The following is a 17,619-nucleotide window of genomic DNA, read 5'->3' as shown; positions in this document are numbered from 1 at the left end:
TAGCTGGGATTACAGGCACCCACCACCATGCTTGGCTAATTTTTTGTATTTTTAGTAGAGGGGTTTCACCATGTTGGCCAGGCTGGTCTTGAACTCCTGACCTCTGATGATCCACCTGCCTTGGCCTACCAAAGTACTGGGATTACAAGCATGAGCCACTGTGCCTGGCGATTGGGAGGCTTTTGCAGTAACCCAGAGCGCTGTGATGAGGGCTGGACCTGGTTGGAAATGATGAGAAAGGTGAGAAGTGGTTAGGTCTGGCATATAGTTTGAAAGGAGAGTTTAAATGGGTTAGATGACAAGAGAGAGACGTGGCTCTGAAGGCATAGTAGCCCTTGCCCTGCTGGGCCGGATGAGACAGGCAGCCTAGGGCTACTACCGCACCCTGCGGGCGGCTCAGGACCTGGGCCAGCGGAGGAACCAGGCAGTGGTGCTGGCCAACTTCGGGACCCTGTGCCTGCACGCGGGTGCCAGCAGGCTGGCCCAGCACCACCTCCTGGAGGCCGTGCGGCTGTTCTCAAGGCTGCCCTGCAGGGAGTGTGGCCGGGACTTCACCCACGTGCTCCTGCAGCTGGGCCACCTCTGCACCCACCAGGGTCCGGCCCAGCAGGGCAAGGGCTACTATGAGTGGGCCCTTCCAGTCGCTGTGGAGATGGGCCATGTGGAGAGTGAGTGCCCCGGTTCCTCCTGTTCACCTTCCGGGGCCACTCGCATCAGGGCACACCTGGGGTTTGTGATTCAGAAACAAGTGGTGGTTTTTCCACCATCGAAAGTGCTGAGTCATGGCCAGCAGCAGATGTTGGCAAGCGCCCTGGAGACAGGCGGTTCCCATGCAAGGCCAGGCCCTCTGCCCTACTGGGGCAGCCAGCTCTTCCCAGTTTGCCCAGGGACCATGCTGCCTTGAGCACGGAAAGTCCTGCGTGCTGGGAATCCCTAGCCATAACCCTGGGATCAAGACAGGCTCTGCTGAGCTGGGACTTGGGGCCCCTCCATGAGCCAGGCCCTGAACGCCGGTTCTTGTGCCCGTCTTATCTGCTTGGTGTGTTGGCAGGCTGCGCACCTGTCATCCCACTTCACAAAGGACACGGGGCGGGTGATTGCCCGAAGCCGCAGAGCAGTTCATGCAAAAGCAGCTCGTTGTGCAGTGTGTGCCAGCCCCACGCATAAATAGGGCTTGTGGGGTCCTCGGGTGGCAGGGACTGAGCATGGGAATGTGAGTTTTAGGCCAGAGAAGCCACAAAAGGGTGAGTGGCGTGATGGCGGGGCAGCACTTGGCCCCGGGTTAGGGAAGCCTCTTAGTCTGGGACCAGAGGGTTGAGAGGATTTAATCAAGTAATAGGTGGTGGTGGAGGGGCTGGTGGTGTAGCCTGTGTGAAGGACCAGGGATAAGCTAGTGGGGGTGAGTGGTGGTGAGTGAGTGGGGGTGAGTGAGCGGGGATGAGTGAGTGGGGGTGAGTGAGTGGAGGTGTGATGGGGGTGAGTGGGAGTGTGAGCGGGGATGAGTGGGGTGTGAGCAGGGGTGAGCGAGTGGGGGTGAGTGAGCGGGGACGAAGGGGGTGTGAGGGGCAGTGAGTGAGTGGGGGTGATTGAGTGGGGGTGAGTGAGCGGGGATGAGTGAGTGGTGGTGAGTGAGCGGAGGTGTGATGGTCAGTGAGCGGGGATGAGTGGGGGTGAGTGAGCAGAGGTGTGATGGGAGTGAGTGATCAGGAGTGTGAGCCGGGATGAGTGGGGTGCGGTGGTGAGTGAGTGGGGATGAGTGAGCGGGAGTGTGAGTGGAGATGAGTGAGTGGGGGTGAGTGAGCGGAGGTGTGATGGGGTGAGTGAGTGGGAGTGTGAGCGGGGATGACTGAGTGGGGGTGAGTGAGCGGAGGTGTGATTGGGGTGAGTGAGCGGAAGTGTGAGCGGGGATAAGTGGGGTGTGAGCGGGGGTGAGTGAGCAGGGCTTATGCAGGGAGGTGCAGAGTTAGGAGTGCGTGGGTTGGGTGCTGGATGGTGAGAAGCTCTTCTGGAGAGCTAAGCAGGGCCTGGGGCCTCAGGCTGTGGCTTGGCCTTTTCCCCAAGAGCACTGGGGAGCCATGGAGTGCTATCCAACAGTCACTGCAGACTGAGCAGTGAATGGACAGTAGGTGGGCAGGGCTGTCCGAAATCTAGGCCGCAGAGGATAGATGAGGAAGTTGAGTCCAGGGAAATGGCCGAGACAAGGGATACTGTTGTGGGTCCCCTCTGCCTTGCAGTGCTTTGTCATGGCATAGTGAGAGCACTCAGAGCTGCCTCCTGTGGCCTGGACCAGAGCCCCAGGGGCTGTGGCCAAATCTGCCCATTTCCCAGCACAGGCCTGGCACCCACTCCTGGCCCTAGGAGGGATGAGATTTTGGGAAGGACCATGTGAAGGGGCCCCGGTCCCACATATCTGCCCAAGGAGGGGTGGGGGGTTCAGACCCAGGCTTCTTCCCCAGGGGCATTCTCTGACTGGAAGGAGACCCTCCAGGAATCCAGCGCCCCAACCCCCACTGCAGCCTCCCGTGGCTCCTGGCACAATAGCCTGTGGCACCTCCTCCTACGAGGCCGTCCCCAGGGTGCTGGGGGATTCAGACTTGGAAATGCAGGCCAGGGAACGGGGATCATGCCTCCCTATCTCCCCACCCTGCCCTGAATGGTCAAGGAGACCGAGGGCGGCGCTGATACCCCACATGCTTACTTGGGGTCATTTTTGAGTCACTTTTGGTAGTTTGTGTCATTTTAGGAGTTTGGCTGTTGTGTCTAGATGGTCTGATTTGTTGGTGTAGAGTTGTTCGTAGTGTTTTCATGGAATCCTTTTATTTCTGTCAGGTTGGCAATAATGTTTCCTCTTTCATTTCTCATTTTAGAAACTTGGGTTTTTAATTTTTTATTTATTTCTTTTTATTAGAGATGGGGTCTCATCATGTTCCCCCAGGCTAGTCTTGAATGCTGGCCTCAGCGATCCTTCCACCTCGGCCTCACAAAGCGCTGGGATGACAGGCGTGAGCCATGGTGCTCAGTCTCTGATTTCCGTCATTTGTGTCCCTCTTTCTTTTCTTGGTCAGTCTGGTGAAAGATTTGTCAATTTTGTTATTATTTTCAAAAAACCCACTTTTGGTTCTGTTGATTATCTCTGTTTTTCCATTCTCTGTATTTTTACTTCCCATTTCCACTCTCATATTTATTATTTTCTTCCTTTTATTTGCTTTGGGTTTAGTTCATTCTTTTTCTAGTTTCTCAAGGTGGAAGGTTAGGTTTTTGAGATTTTTCTTCTGTCTTTGAATGTAGACATTTACAGTTATAAATTTCCCTTTCAGCACTGCCTTAGCTGCATGTTGGAATTTTTGATACACTGTGCTATTTTTTTTTTTTTTTAAAGACAGAGTTTTGCTCTATTGCCCAGGGTGGGGTGCAGTGGTGTAATCTTGGCTCACTGCAACTTCTACCCAGGTTCAAGCCATTCTCATGCCTCAGCCTCCCGAGTAGCTGGGATTACAGACATGCACCACCCTACCCGGCTAATTTTTATATTTTACTTTTTTATAGAGACGGGATTTCACCATGTTTCCCAGGCTGTTCTCAAACTCCTGTACTCAAGCGATCCTCCCGCCTCGGCCTCCCACAGTGCTGGGATGACAGGCGTGAGCCACCGCGCTGGCCCGGGCTGTGCATTTGTTTGCATTCTTCTCAAATTAGTTTTCAGTTTCCCTGATGGTCTCTTTGACTCACTGGTTGTTTAGGAGTGTGTAATTTCCACATATTTTTGAATTTCTCACATTTCCTTCACTGTTGATTTCCAGTTTCGTGCCAGTACAGCTGAAGAACACCTCTGCTTTGGTCTCAGACCTTCTCCATTCCCTGAGGCTCATTTTGTGGCCTGGCACATGGTCTGTCATGGGGAATGTCCCATGGGTGCTCGAGAGGACTGTGTATTCAGCTGTTGTTGGGTGGTGTGTGTAACAGCTGTCCATTTGGCGTACCTGGTTTCCTGTGTTAATCTCCGGAATGTTTCTGGCACTAGAAAATCAGAAGCTTTCCACCGTTCCCAGCGCCCTGGCTTTGGGAGAGGTCAGTGAGCCTGTGGCTTGGGAGCCTGGTTGCATGAGAGAAGCATGTGTGGGAACGCCAGGGCCCAGCTTTGAACCCCGTTCCCCCAACATGATGCCGTATGTGGCAGACATGACGCTTGGCTTTGCTCTCTCAGGGTTCCATCTGCGACAGGGGCTACTTGTGCCCCTGGCCTCATCAGCTCAGGCTGAAGGCGGCCCTGGTCCTGGCCAGAGAGGCTTTGTGAAGCAGAAATAGATGGCCTGGTGCAGGGGCCGAGCCTGGCCAGGACCTCAGCCCTGGGAGTTGTAAAGAAGGCCGGCCTCTACCATGAGCATCTGCACCAAAGTGTGCCCATGTGACTGTGTGTTCGGAATCTGTCCTGAAATGGGTGCATGGCCTGTCTGTGCTCAGTCTCCCCACCTATGGGGCCCAGGCTCACAGAGGTGTGAAAGAGGCAAGCATGGCTCAGGGGCCTCCGAGCCCAGCCAGCCTCGCTTCGATGCTGGGAGACTAATGTCTTCCATTTTGTCTTCTGCCCAGGCCAGCTGCGGTCCGTCCAGCGGCTGTGCTACTTCTACGGCACCGTCATGCCCAGTGAGGCCCAGCGTGTCATCTACCATGAGCTCCAGCTCTCCCTGGCCCGCAAGGTGGCCGACAAGGTGCTGGAGGGGCAGCTCCTGGAGACCATCAGTCAGCTCTACCTGTCCCTGGGTACCGAGCGGTAAGGGCTGGCTTTGCAGTGGTGGAGGTGGGGATGGGCAGGGCAAGGAGCGGGGCACAAGAAAGCTGGCCCAGGACCCCAGCAGCCCCTCTCCTTTTGATCATTTGGTTCCTTGGCATCAGATGCTTTGAGCTGGTGGGCCTGGGGTCGTTCCAGGGCTGCTGCTGGCCCGTGAGTCCCAGCTTGAGCCTCCCTTGTTGGGTCAAAGGTCATCTCCACCCCAGCAGAGGCAGTACGTGCTCTCTGGGCTGTTCTTCCTACTATGGTGGCTTTTGTCATCTGACCTCTGACTGCCCCGAATCTTCACTCCTGGCCTTCATCTGTCCCCTTAAATGTGACCACAGCAGCCACCTGTGGCTTCTCTCCCACAGAAGACAGAGCCAGTTGTGTCACCTGCTTCCCTGGGGCAGGGTTTCAAGGTCTCACATCCCATATGTGGCCTACTCGGCTTCCCCCAAGCATCCTGACCTGGTGGGGTAACCATGGCCCTGGCCACCCCACCCACAGGGCCCAGTGACATTGCTGCAGTCACACCCCCTGGAGTGTCAGACTTACTGAGAGAGCAGGGAAGGAGCCAGATTCCATGGGGACCTGGGAGACTGGCTCCAGTCTTGGCCTCAGGTTCACAAAAGGAAAATGGGCCAGTGTGCTAGAGCCATGCTTCTCAAAGTGTAGTCCCTGGACCAGCAGAGCAGCATCCATGTCACCTAGGAGCCTGTGGCAAGTGGGAGTTCTAGGGCCTGCCCCAGGCCTGTGGAGCCGGAAGCTCTGTGGGCAGGGCCAGCAAGCTATAGGGACAGGCCTCCGGGTGACTGTGATACCTGCACACCTTGAGAACCATCGGCCCAGATAGCCTCTGAACACTAACGGCTCCTGGTGCGTCTGGAGAAGACACAGGCCATGTCTGGGAGGCAGGGGAGATGGACTAGCACATTCCTCCTGCCACAGGGCAGCATGATGCCCAATTCCCTCAGAAGGATGTCCTTCATCTTTTCCATGCTGTGTGTGTTCACCCTGGCCCTCCCAGCACCCTGGGAAGGGCAGAACACTGCACACACAAGGGGGCCGTTCCCAGTCCGCACATTCCAGATTCATCTGTCACCAGACCCACAGGAGGAGGCAGACTGGTTCCAGGAGGATGAAAGCCCTTGTTCTGACACCTGTGTCTGATTCCAGGGCCTACAAATCCACTCTGGACTACACTAAATGAAGTCTGGGGATTTTCATTGATCTTCAGAAGAAAGAGAAGGAGGCGCGTGCCTGGCTGCAAGCAGGGAAGATCTATTACAGCCTGCAGCAGAGCGAGCTGGTGGACTTGTACATCCAGGTGAGTGGCAAGGGATGCAGGAGGACCCCTGTGCTGTTCACTTTCTGTCCATCCACCCATCCATTCATTCTTCCATCATCTATTTACCTGTTCATCCATCCATCCATCCATCCATCCATCCATCCATCCATCCATCCATCCATCCATCTGTGCATCCATCCATCCATCATTCATCCATCCTTTTCTCATCCATCTATTCACCCATCTATCCATCCATTCACCTGTCCATCCACCCATCCATTCATCCTTCCATCATCTATCTGTTTACCTGCTCATCCTTCCATCCATCCATCCATCATCCATCCATTCTTCCATCATCTTCCCATATACCTGTGGGTCCTTCCATCTATCCATCTATCATCCATCCTTCCATCCTTCCATCATCCATCCATTCACCTGTTTGTCTTTCCACGCATCCATCCATCCATCCATCCATCATCCATCCCTCTGTCCATCCATCCATCCCTCCGTCCATCCATCCATCTATCATCCATCCATCCTTTTATCATCCATCCATTCTCCTGTCCATCCATCCATTCACCTGTTCGTCCATCCATCCATCCTTCCATCTATCTTTCCATCATCCATCCAACTGTTCATCCTTCTATCCATCCATCCATCCATCATGTTTCTGTTCACCTCTTCGTCCATCCATTCACCTGTTCGTCCATCCTTCCATCCATCCTTCCATCCATCCTTCCATCCATCTTTCCATTATCCATCCAACCATCTTCCATCCATCCATGATGCTTTCATTCAGCTGTCCATCCATCCATCCATTCATTCATCATCCATCCTTTTATCATCCATCCATCCATTGACCTGTTCATCCATCTCTCTGTCCATTCTTCCATCCTTCCATCATCCATTCACCTGTTCATTCTTCCATCCATCCATCATCCATCCATCCTTCCATCATTCATCCACTCGCCTGCTCATCCTTCCTTCCATCCATCCATCCATCCATCCATCCATCCATCCATCCATCTATCATACATCTATTCACCTGTTCATCCTTCCATTCATCCATCTATCGTCCATCCATCCATCCATTCATCCATCCATCATTCATCCATTCTTTTATCATCCATTCTTTCAGCCACCATCCATCCACCTGTTCGTCCATTCATCCATCCATCCTTCCATCATCCATCCATTCACCTGTTCATCCTTCCATCCATCCATCATTCATCCATCCATCCATCCATTTTATCCATTCATCCATTTATCCATCCATCCATCTATCATCCATCTATCCTTCCATCATCCATCCACTCACCTCCTGTTCATCCTTCCATCCATCCATTTATCCATTCATCCATCCATCCATCCTTCCATCATCCACCCATCTTTCCATCATCTATCCTTCCATCATCCATCCATTCATCTGTTCATCCTTCCATCTATCCATCATCCATCCATCCATCCATTTATCCATCCAGCCATCATCCATCCATCTGTCCATTCATCCATCCATCCTTTTATCATCCATCCTTTTATCATACATCCATTTATCATCCATGCATTCACCCGTCTATCCATCCATTCACCTGTTCATCCATCCATCCGTCCATTCATCCTTCCATCAACCATCCATTCACCTGTTCATCCTTCCATCCTTCCATCCATCCACCTGTTCATCCTTCCATCCATCTACCATTCATCCATCCACCATTCATCCATCCATCATTCATCCATTCATCCATTCATCCATTCATCCATTTATCCATTCATCCATATATCCATCTGTCATCCATCCATCCTTCCATCAACCATCCACTCACCTCCTGTTCATCCATCTATCCATCATTCATCCATCTATCCATTTATCCATTCATCCATCCATCCTTCCATCATCCATCCATTCATCTGTTCATCCATCCATCCATCATCCATCCATCCATCCATCCATGCATCCATCCATCCATCCATCATCCATCTGTCCATTCATCCATCCATCTGTCCATTCATCCATCCATCCTTTTATCATCCATCCTTTTATCATACATCCATTTATCATCCATCCATTCACCCGTCTATCCATCCATTCACCTGTTCATCCATCCATCCGTCCATTCATCCTTCCATCAACCATCCATTCACCTGTTCATCCTTCCATCCTTCCATCCATCCACCTGTTCATCCTTCCATCCATCTACCATTCATCCATCCACCATTCATCCATCCATCATTCATCCATTCATCCATTTATCCATTCATCCATTTATCCATTCATCCATATATCCATCTGTCATCCATCCATCCTTCCATCAACCATCCACTCACCTCCTGTTCATCCATCCATCCATCATTCATCCATCTATCCATTTATCCATTCATCCATCCTTCCATTATCCATCCATTCATCTCTTCATCCATCCATCCATCATCCATCCATTATCCATCCATCCATCCATCCATCCATCCATCCATCATCCATATGTCCATTCATCCATCCATCTGTCCATTCATCCATCTGTCCATTCATCCATCCATCTGTCCATTCATCCATCTGTCCATTCACCCATCCATCATTCACCCATCCATCATTCACCCACCCTTTTATCCATCCATTCACCCGTCTATCCATCCATTCACCTGTTGTTCCATCCATCTGTCCGTTCATCCTTCCATCATCCATCCAATCACCAGTTTATCCTTCCATCCGTCCATCATCCATCCACATATCCTTTTATCCATTCATCCATCCATCCATCATCCATCCATGCTTCCATCATCCATCCATGCTTCCATCATCCATCCATCCACCTGTTCATCCTTCCATCCATCCATCATCCATTCACCCATCCATTCATCCATCCATCCATCCTTCCATCCATCCTTTCTCCCATCCATCCATTCACTGTTCGTCCATCCATCCATCATTCATCCATCCACCCACCAATCTACCTATTAATCCATCCCTCCATTCATCTATCTGTCAATTTGTTTATCCATACATTCATCCACCATCTATCCATCCATATGCACATACATCATCTACCCTCCACCCATCCATACATTATCTACCCACCCATACATACATACAGACATACACACATCATTCCACCCATCCATCCATCCATCCATCCATCCATCCATCCATCCATCCACCCACCCACCCACCCATCCACCCATCCACCCATCCACCCATCCACCCATCCACCCACCCATCCACCCATCCACCCATCCATCCACCCATCCACCCACCCGTCCGTCCGTCCGTCCGTCCGTCCATCCATCCATCCATCCATCCATCCATCCATCCATCCGTCCATCCATCCATCCCAGCATTAATCTATCCACACACTCATCCATCCATCCATGTGTCTACATCTCCTCATCCATTCATCCATCCATCCACTCATTCCTAAGCTACTGCTGAGCACCTGTTGTGTGCCTTTTTCCTCCCTCCAACTGGTTCCCTCATATCCTCCCCCAGTGGCCAGCATCTTCTCCCTGAGGGCAGAGGCGCAGCCCCTCACAGTGCCCAGCACCTGCTCAAATACAGCACATGCTCAAATAATGTGACCACTCAGTTAACACACAGAAGAACTTGCTCCAAGCAACACGTGGCACATCTCCTTACAAAATGAATCTATCATAGTGGCTGTTTTCAGAGGCTTTCCCAAACACAGTGTGGTCCGGAACAAATTGTGAAGCCCACGAGCCTGGTGAAGCTTTCATTACTGAGCACCTGCTGTATACCTCCTTGAGCTGAGGAGAGGGATCAAGAGCTCATGGCCAAGAGGGGACCAGGCCCACCCACAAACACTGTTGATGTGGCAGGGATGTGGCAACGCAGAAAGGAGCCAGGGGATGGGCTCCCAGCAATCTGGGGGCCACGGAGACTGGTGTGAGTGCAGGGGGAGTGGGCTAGGGCTAGCCCTGGTGGTAGGATTCACAGGTGTCGGGCTCCTGGGCTGCAGCTGCTCAGTTATCTCCTGGCACTCAGGTGCATCAGTTCATTGTCCTCATGCCAGTGGTGGGGGCAGCCCTAATGCACAGGGTCTGAAAAATGCTCAGGTGTACCTGTAGTGTGTGAGAGGAAGGAGGCTGGAAAAGGTGGGCATGGCCACCTCACCAGGTGTGGGTCTTGAGGGAACTTCTGTCTCCTTTCAGGTGGCACAGAATGTGGTCCTGTACACAGGCGACCCCAACCTGGGGCCGGAGCTGTTTGAGGCAGCTGGAGACATCTTCTTCAGTGGGGCCTGGGAGCGGGAGAAAGCTGTGTCCTTCTACCGGGTGAGCTGGCCTGTGGGCTGATGTGGGTGGGCCTCAGGGGGGCACCTGGAGGGCTGAGGCACAGGTGTGGCAGGGCAGAGGCCTCCCACCTGGAGGCAGGGCCACCCATGCACATGCTAGTTTCCAAGTGGTCTCACCGGGCATGATATTGACCGTGCCCCTGCCTGGGACAAACACTCGGGGCCTGGATGTGACAATGGCTCTACCCTTGTACCTGATGATCTCAAGCAACCATGAGCGGGAAGTTCTGTCCCCATCTTTCAGATGAGGAAACTGAGGCTCAGAGAGGCACAGGGACATGTCAGAGGACACACAGCATGTCACTGGGAGGCCCGGGTCTGCATGCACCCCGAAGTGGGACGGCTTCTCCCTTCCTCTGAGCTCACGGTGTGGCTCAGTCCTGGGCACAGATAAATGTGGTGTTTTTAGAGCAGAGAGGAGTGCTGGCTCCCCCGAGTCAGACCCCCGGTGGCCAGGTGGGAGAGACGGGTCTGAGGCTGCCGGGTGTAGCTGGATGGGCCTCAGGTGACTCTTCAGCCCCCAACTTGGGTGTCTGAACTGTGTGTTATCCCAGAGCACAGAGCTGTGTGGAGGTGCAGGTGTAGCTGGGGTGTGGGAAGCTCCAAGCACATGTTTGAGCTCTGAGGAGGGCGCTGGGCAAGGTGGGTGCTACGGGAAACCTGACCCCACCTGCCTGTGTGGTAGGACCGGGTCCTGGCCCTGGCAATGACTACAGGCAACCGCAAGGCGGAGCTGCAGCTACAGCTGTGCAACAAGCTGGTGGCACTGCTGGCCACACTGGAAAATCCCCAGGAGTGCTTGGAGTTTGCCTACGTGGCCCTAGCACTCAGCATCACTCTGGGTAAGTCCCCTGAGCCCCACCCTGCCAGGACCCACACTGTGCCAGAGCCCAGCCTCCAGGACTGCAGGGCAGGAGCTGAAACAGCTGCTGGATTTTCCTGGTCTCCTGTCCAGGCAGGCAGATCTGCCCAACTGGCTTCCCCGTCCGGCTGTGCGGCACAGCCCAAGGTCTCTCACGCAGTGCAGAGCTCCCTGCCTGACTGAGCTCTGTTTCCTCTGCCTGTTCCCGCTGCTGACCACAAGGGCCGCCCAGTGTGCCCTCTGCCTTCCAGACATGCCAGGCATCTCGTTGGTCCCTGTATGTGCCAGGCTGAGTGGCATATTCCCTTTCTCTTGTACCCTTCCCACCCTCATCAACCACCCAGCTCTCTGGCTGATAAAATCCCAATTCCCCTTCCAACAGTCTGCCCCTTAAGGCCGGGCATCCCCTGGTGCTGTGCCAGGGTCGTCTGTCCCCCTCCAGAGACAGGGAACCCTAGGCAGGCCGCATGCCCCAGCGCCTTGTGCCCTGTGGCCCAGTACACAGTAGGTGTGCAGCTGACTCCCCAAAGTAGGGGGCTCCGATTGTGACACACCCAGGAGGAGTCGGATGTTATGTCTGTGGGTTGCCTGGAGCCGGGGTGCCTGGGAGCACCTGGACTGCATGGCTTTTGGGCTCCCCTGGTTAAAACCAGTGAGCATAGGCAGGTGGCTATGTGTAGGCACAGAGCTGGGCCATCCAAGTCCGACTTTGCCAAAGCCTCACAGTAGACGGGGCAGGCCTTATTAATTCTGCTTTGCAGATGGGAAAGTGAGTCTGGGAACCCAGAAGGGACTGGCCAGAGCTGCCCAGGTGACCGCAGGTGCCTGGAGGCAAGCCAGGTGTGCTGCCTGGGGTCTGCATGCCTGCTCCAGAGGGGCCTGTGCCCTCCCTGCCCCAGGGAGCCACATCCTCACACCTGCCCCTTTGGCCTCCACCCCAGGGGACCAGCTGAATGAGCGCATGGCCTACCACCGGCTGGCCGCCCTGCACCATCAGCTGGGTCATGGCAAGCTGGCGGAGCACTTCTACCTCAAGGCCCTGTAGCTCTGCAACTCGCCGCTGGAGTTCGACGAGGAGACCCTCCACTACGTGAATGTGTACCTGGTGCTCGGTGACATCATCTTCTACGACCTGAAGGTGGGTGGGGAGGGGCAGGGCTTGGGGTGTTCCCGGCCCCCTTGGAGTGGGATCTCCACCCAGACCCCAGAGGCCTGGGTTCCAGCCTTCCTTAGGAATGGCCCAGTGGCCTCCCTGGAGCTCTGCACGTGGCTGGAGGAGCCGGCAAGGTCAGCAGATACAACCCAGCTCCCAAGCTGGCCAGGCCCCACCCTCAAGAACTCAGTCTCAGCCAGGGAGGCTGACACATGAGTGGGCAATGGTGTCCTCTGGATAAAGAAGGAGGATTGCAGTCGGGGGGCCCTCCTGGAGGAGATGACACCAAAGCTGATTCTTGACAGTCAAGTGTCAAGTTGCATTTAACAAAGAAAACAGGGTCGGGAGAAGGACATTTCGGAGGACGGCATCATCCTCGCATTGAATCAACGTTGCAAGATCCAACCCAAATCCTGGCGCCTCGTCTAGGAAGCCTGCCCAGGGTGCCAGCCTGCACTGAGCAACTCCTTCCTGGAGTTCCGAGACACCTTGAATTTTCACATCACCCAGGAAGGGTGGGGTGGGACCAGTGTCTTACCATTGGGTTCACAGACAGGGAAACCCCAGCTCAGGGCAGGTGCGGTGGGGCGGGGCCCCAGCCAGCCAGGCTGAGGCCTTGCTGGGTCGGGTCTGTCTCGAGGGGAGGTGCTGTGCTCCCTCTGCCCCCAGCCCTGCAGGGGTGGAGAGCTGGGACTGTCAGACTCAGACCTGGGGTGTCTCCACCCCTCTGCCCAGCAGGCACCGCCCCTCCTCAGCATCGCACCGGCACCGCGTCAGTGCTCCTTATGGGCTGAGGGGCCAGGGCACTCCAGTCCTGCGGCCGAGATCTTGGGGGCCTTAGAACAACATGAGGAGCTGGGGCAGCCCTAAGACCCCGCCCCGTATCCCCCACCGCAGGCCTGGGGCTGCCGGGAAGGCCCCCGCCCAGTGCTGACGACACCTGGTGGTCAGAAGTGGTCCCTGTGGCCTCCCAAGTCCCAGCCAGACAGGGAGGTGCCAAGTGTCAGACCTAGAGGGACGCTGCTCACCGCTCAGGGGCTCACCTGGGACCCAGGGGGACGGGCCTCCCAGAAGAGGCCTTTCTCTGTTTTGGTCAAGCCTGCCGCCCACTCCGCCTGCCCAGGAGGAAGGAAAGGGCCAAGTAGTACCTGAGAGGCCAAAGTCCATGGTTGGGGTTGAGGGGCAGAGGCCTCCTTCACCTCCTTCCCATGCACAGCCCTCCTTCCCATGCACAGTCTTCCTTCCCATGCACAGCCCTCTGGGCCTCATTGTGACTATGCTGTCAGCGCAGGCCAGCTTCCCACAGGGAGACCCCCTTGGAATTCCCCAAGGGCGGCTGTCTTTCCAAGGCTACACCCTCCTCCTTGTGTAGTAGGCTCTGGACCCAGGGCCCAGAGGAGTAGGAGAAAAAGCCGGGCTGCATGGGGCCTGGAAGGCTGGCAGAGAGGCAGGGGTAAATGGGCATCTTTGCCGATTGCCTCTAAAAAGGGGTCCCCTTTAGTCTACACGTGAGAGCGAGCCCTGGAATAGGTAGGATTAGGTGTGTCCTGGCTCAGCCTGCCACTCACTAGCTGCTGCACACACTACAGGCACATGGAAATGCACACGCAAATGCACACGGGCACAGGCACACGCACACACAGACACGCACACACACACAGGCATGCACACAGGCACACAAACACGCACAGACACACAGGCACCCAAATATGCACAGACACATGCACAGGCACACGCAGAGACATATGCATTGGCTGGCTCCTTCCTGTTTAGTTGGGATGCCCCCACCCCTTCAGGAAGCCTTTGCCTTCCACCCCCGGCTGAGTCTGGGGCCTCCTGGGCCCCCCACAGGCTCCTGGGCTTCCCTCTGCCACAGCCCGGGCCACCCTGTGTGGTCAGTGTTCACTCCCAGGTCCCTCAGACTGGGAGCAAGGACATTAGGCTCAGCCACGTACCCAGCACAGAGTCCAGTGTTCGGCTGGGCCGAGGGGCATTGGATGAGCAGTGGCGGTGACTCGGGGCCTTCTCACGCCCCTGCGCCGTGTGTGGGGCGGGGCAGTGGGGGAATGGACTGCTGCATCTTGGACTTTGTCCTTGGCCCTGGGAGTCATCTTGAGATGGTAAAGAGGGACAGGCTAGGCATGGGTCTTAGAGAGGTCCCTTGGGTGACCCCATGTGGAGGAGGCGCCTGGGGAGAAGCCGGGTGGGGGATGGGAGGGTCAAGGAGGAGGTCTGGGAGATGGCATCCCAACCCAGGGATGGTGAATTTGAGCCAAAGATGCATTGAAAATGGGAGTGGATGTCTGGGGAGTCACACTCCGTCAATATTTCAGGGAACATTGCCAGAGAGAACACCTGTGAGATGGTTTTGTACCTGGCCTGTCCCGTGGAGGGCCTGGAAATGGTCAGCATGGACAGGGGCCAGAGGGGAGCCTGGGTCACTCAACGCTGTGCCCCTGCTGTGGCTTGGAGCCACGGGCCCTGCATGGAACTCTCAGAGCAGGCAGGATCTGCCCTGACCTCAGCCCATGGGGAAAGCAGCCACTGCCTGCAGAGAGGGTGGCACTGGGGCAGGAGACTTGGGGTGAGTGGGGCGTAGGGGCAGTCAGGAAGGCTTCCAGGGGTGTCAGGGTCATCCCCACCTCCTGCAGCTGAGACCACAGCAGTGTCACAGGCTTCAGGGTTCATGGGGTGAGCCAGCATTGGCTGGACATGTGGAATGACCTGGAGACAGGAACGGCCTCTGGGAAGACGGGCTCCGAGTCCCCCTTTTGCTGAGCATGACCTGTCCCCTTCAGGACCCGTTTGATGCAGCCAGGTACTACCAGCTGGCACTGGCAGCCGCCGTGGACCTGGGCAACAAGAAGGCACAGCTGAAGATCTACACGCGGCCGGCCACCATCTCCCACAACTTCCTCCTGGACCGTGAGAAGTCGCTCTTCTTCTACCAGAAGGCCAGGACCTTCGCCACAGAGCTCAACGTCCACAGGGTCAACCTGCCTCCTCTGCCACTCTGCGGGTGGGCCCCCTGGTTGGCCCCCAGCCACCCTCGCTGAGGACAGCATCCGAGGGAGTGGGTTTTGTGCAAGGAGGATGGTCTCCTCCCTCTCCTGGTGTCTCCCGTGGCTCATTTTCTGGGAAATGGAGGCATGAAAGCAGGGTTCAAATAGCAATAAATGGTTTTTTTTTACAATAACATACCGAAGTCCCCAGGGCATCCTTCCCTGTGTGCTTCCTGGGCTGTGTCTGGGGGCCATCTCCTTCCCTGGTGGCAGCCCGCTGATCTTGGGGATGAGAACAACTGTGAGTCCAACAGACCTGGGCCAGGTCATCATGAGCCTCGGTTTCCTCGGCGGCCAGAGGGGAGATGGTGGTGGAACTCTGGGCAGCTCCTTGCTCTCCCTGCTCAGAGCTCTTGCTGTAGGTCTCGTGCCGCCCTTGCCTTTAACCTTCAGGCCACTGTGCCTGGATGTGGGGGCTGCTAGTGTCCCTGTTCGCCATTGAAGAAATAGAGGCACAGAGAGGTTAGGTGTCTGGCCCACCGTCACACAGCAGGTAGGGGCGGAGATGCAGAGCCCAGTACACTGACCACCACACCACCCTGCCAGCCTGCAGCCAGGAAGATGTCCCCCATTAGGACCCAAGGTCAGCTCCTGGACCTCTCTTGTGGTGTCAGGAGAGCCACAAGCCAGTGAGGGTGGCCCCAGGGATCCCTCACTCAGTGTCCTCTGCTCCTAGGCTTGGTTGGGCCGGGCCTGGCCAGTCCCACCTCTGACCACCGGTCAGCCCTGCGGGAAGTGAGATGCGGGGATCTCTGCCTGTGTAGATGCTGCTACCCAGTATTGAAAGCCTTATCTGGGCTGCCCCCCAGCCGTCCCCACATACCCCTCCCCTTCCAGCCTCCGGCCCTCATCCCAGTCCCTGGAAACCCAGGTTTTCCTTCTTGGAATCTCTGGGCCCAAGGAACACAGCTCACACGGTCTCTGCCAGTTTACGGCAAGGAAACCGAGGTTAGAGACTGTGGGTGTCCCACGTGATTCTCACATACACTGCACTCTCCCAGGCCGCTCTTTTAAACACTTTAAATGAGGTAACTTTCACATCGCATGCAATGAACTATTTCAACGCAAATAATGTGGCATTTGTGCATTCACAGTCCTGTGCAACCACTCACGCCATCAAGTTTCATAAATGTATTCATCTCCCCAGAAGAAACCTCCCATCCTCACTAAGCTGTTACCTCTCCTTTGTATCCCCCAAGCCCCTTGTTTAATGGAAGGGGAAACTGAGGCCCAGAGAGGGACTTGCCAGTGGGCGGAGCTCTGATAATAAGGAATCAGGCACCCATCTGCTGCTTCAGTCCTGGGTTGGTGTTCCACCGAGCAGAGGTGACAGAGCCAGGAGGTTCTGGGAGCGCCACAGGTGTCACTGGTTCAGTCCTGGGTTGGTTTGCCACCCAGCAGAGGTGACAGAGCCAGGAGGTTCTGGGACCCCATGCTTGCAACCAGAGCCCTGCCCCGAGCCTCCCCACCAGGGGACAGCAGAGAGCTTTCCAGAACGGGCCGCGGGGCTGGCGGGAAGCAGCAGCTCAGAGCTGCTGACAAACCTCACGTTGACCCCAGATCGCTGTCTCTGTGGGTTGGGCTTGGGAATTGGAGAGGAGGCCGCATGACTGGAAACGTGAAGACGGCACGGCCTGGCTGGAGGAGCGGGAAGCGCCGTCACGTTGACTGAGGACACAGACCTCCTGCCCGCTGGGCCGGGCCTGCAGCCATTCTTCTCGGGGTGGGGTCGCAGGTCCGGGTTGCTCTCGGCCCCCGAACTGCCTCAGAATCCGGGGGGCTTTGGAACTGTGCCTTCCCATCTCCACCCACCCTGGCTGGTGCCATGAGGGGCCTGGATCCTGGGATCCTGTTTCTCCTGGACAGCAGAGACTGGGGGACCAGAGGAGATGATGGGTCTTCAAGCCCCACATTCAAACCCCAGCCCACCACGCACAGTCTGGGGGTTCGGGGTGAGGGAGTTGATGTCTCTGAGCCCCAGTTTTGTCACCACTAAAATGAGACCGACATACTGGGGCAGAGTGCCAGCCCCAGGGCTAACCGAGGCCTGTTTCCTACTGACAATCCCGCTTACTCCTAGGAACAGCTCCAACAACCACACACTAGGGGACACTCAACCCAGGCCAGCTTGTCAGAGGCACGTGAACCAGAGCGACTCCATCTTGAATGGGGGCTGGGT

At 55.7% G+C, this 17,619-nt stretch overlaps 1 protein-coding gene across 7 annotated transcripts in view; it reads left to right on the top strand.

Annotated features, from left to right (window-relative positions):
* The window catches only part of LOC135971343 (SH3 domain and tetratricopeptide repeat-containing protein 1-like), a 52,231-nt gene extending 36,655 nt beyond the window's left edge, over positions 1-15,576 (top strand). For 2 of the 7 annotated variants that reach the window (XM_073993915.1, XM_073993916.1), the window contains 6 exons: positions 4,591-4,771; positions 5,948-6,098; positions 10,221-10,343; positions 11,049-11,205; positions 12,167-12,363; positions 15,177-15,576. In XM_073993915.1, the coding sequence (XP_073850016.1) occupies positions 11,070-11,205; positions 12,167-12,270 (240 nt within the window). In that variant the 5' untranslated portion in view covers positions 4,591-4,771; positions 5,948-6,098; positions 10,221-10,343; positions 11,049-11,069 and the 3' untranslated portion in view covers positions 12,271-12,363; positions 15,177-15,576. Of the gene's footprint in view, positions 1-4,590; positions 4,772-5,947; positions 6,099-8,132; positions 12,364-15,176 lie in introns of those variants that run through there. The other 5 variants (XM_073993917.1, XM_073993914.1, XM_073993913.1 and 2 more) reach the window with 5 other exon arrangements.
* The last annotated feature ends 2,043 nt before the right edge of the window (positions 15,577-17,619 follow it).

The sequence above is a fragment of the Macaca fascicularis genome, chromosome 6 (genome assembly GCF_037993035.2).
Source record: "Macaca fascicularis isolate 582-1 chromosome 6, T2T-MFA8v1.1".
In the NCBI taxonomy this organism is placed as follows: domain Eukaryota; kingdom Metazoa; phylum Chordata; class Mammalia; order Primates; family Cercopithecidae; genus Macaca; species Macaca fascicularis.
This window is presented reverse-complemented; position numbering and strand designations above follow the sequence as displayed.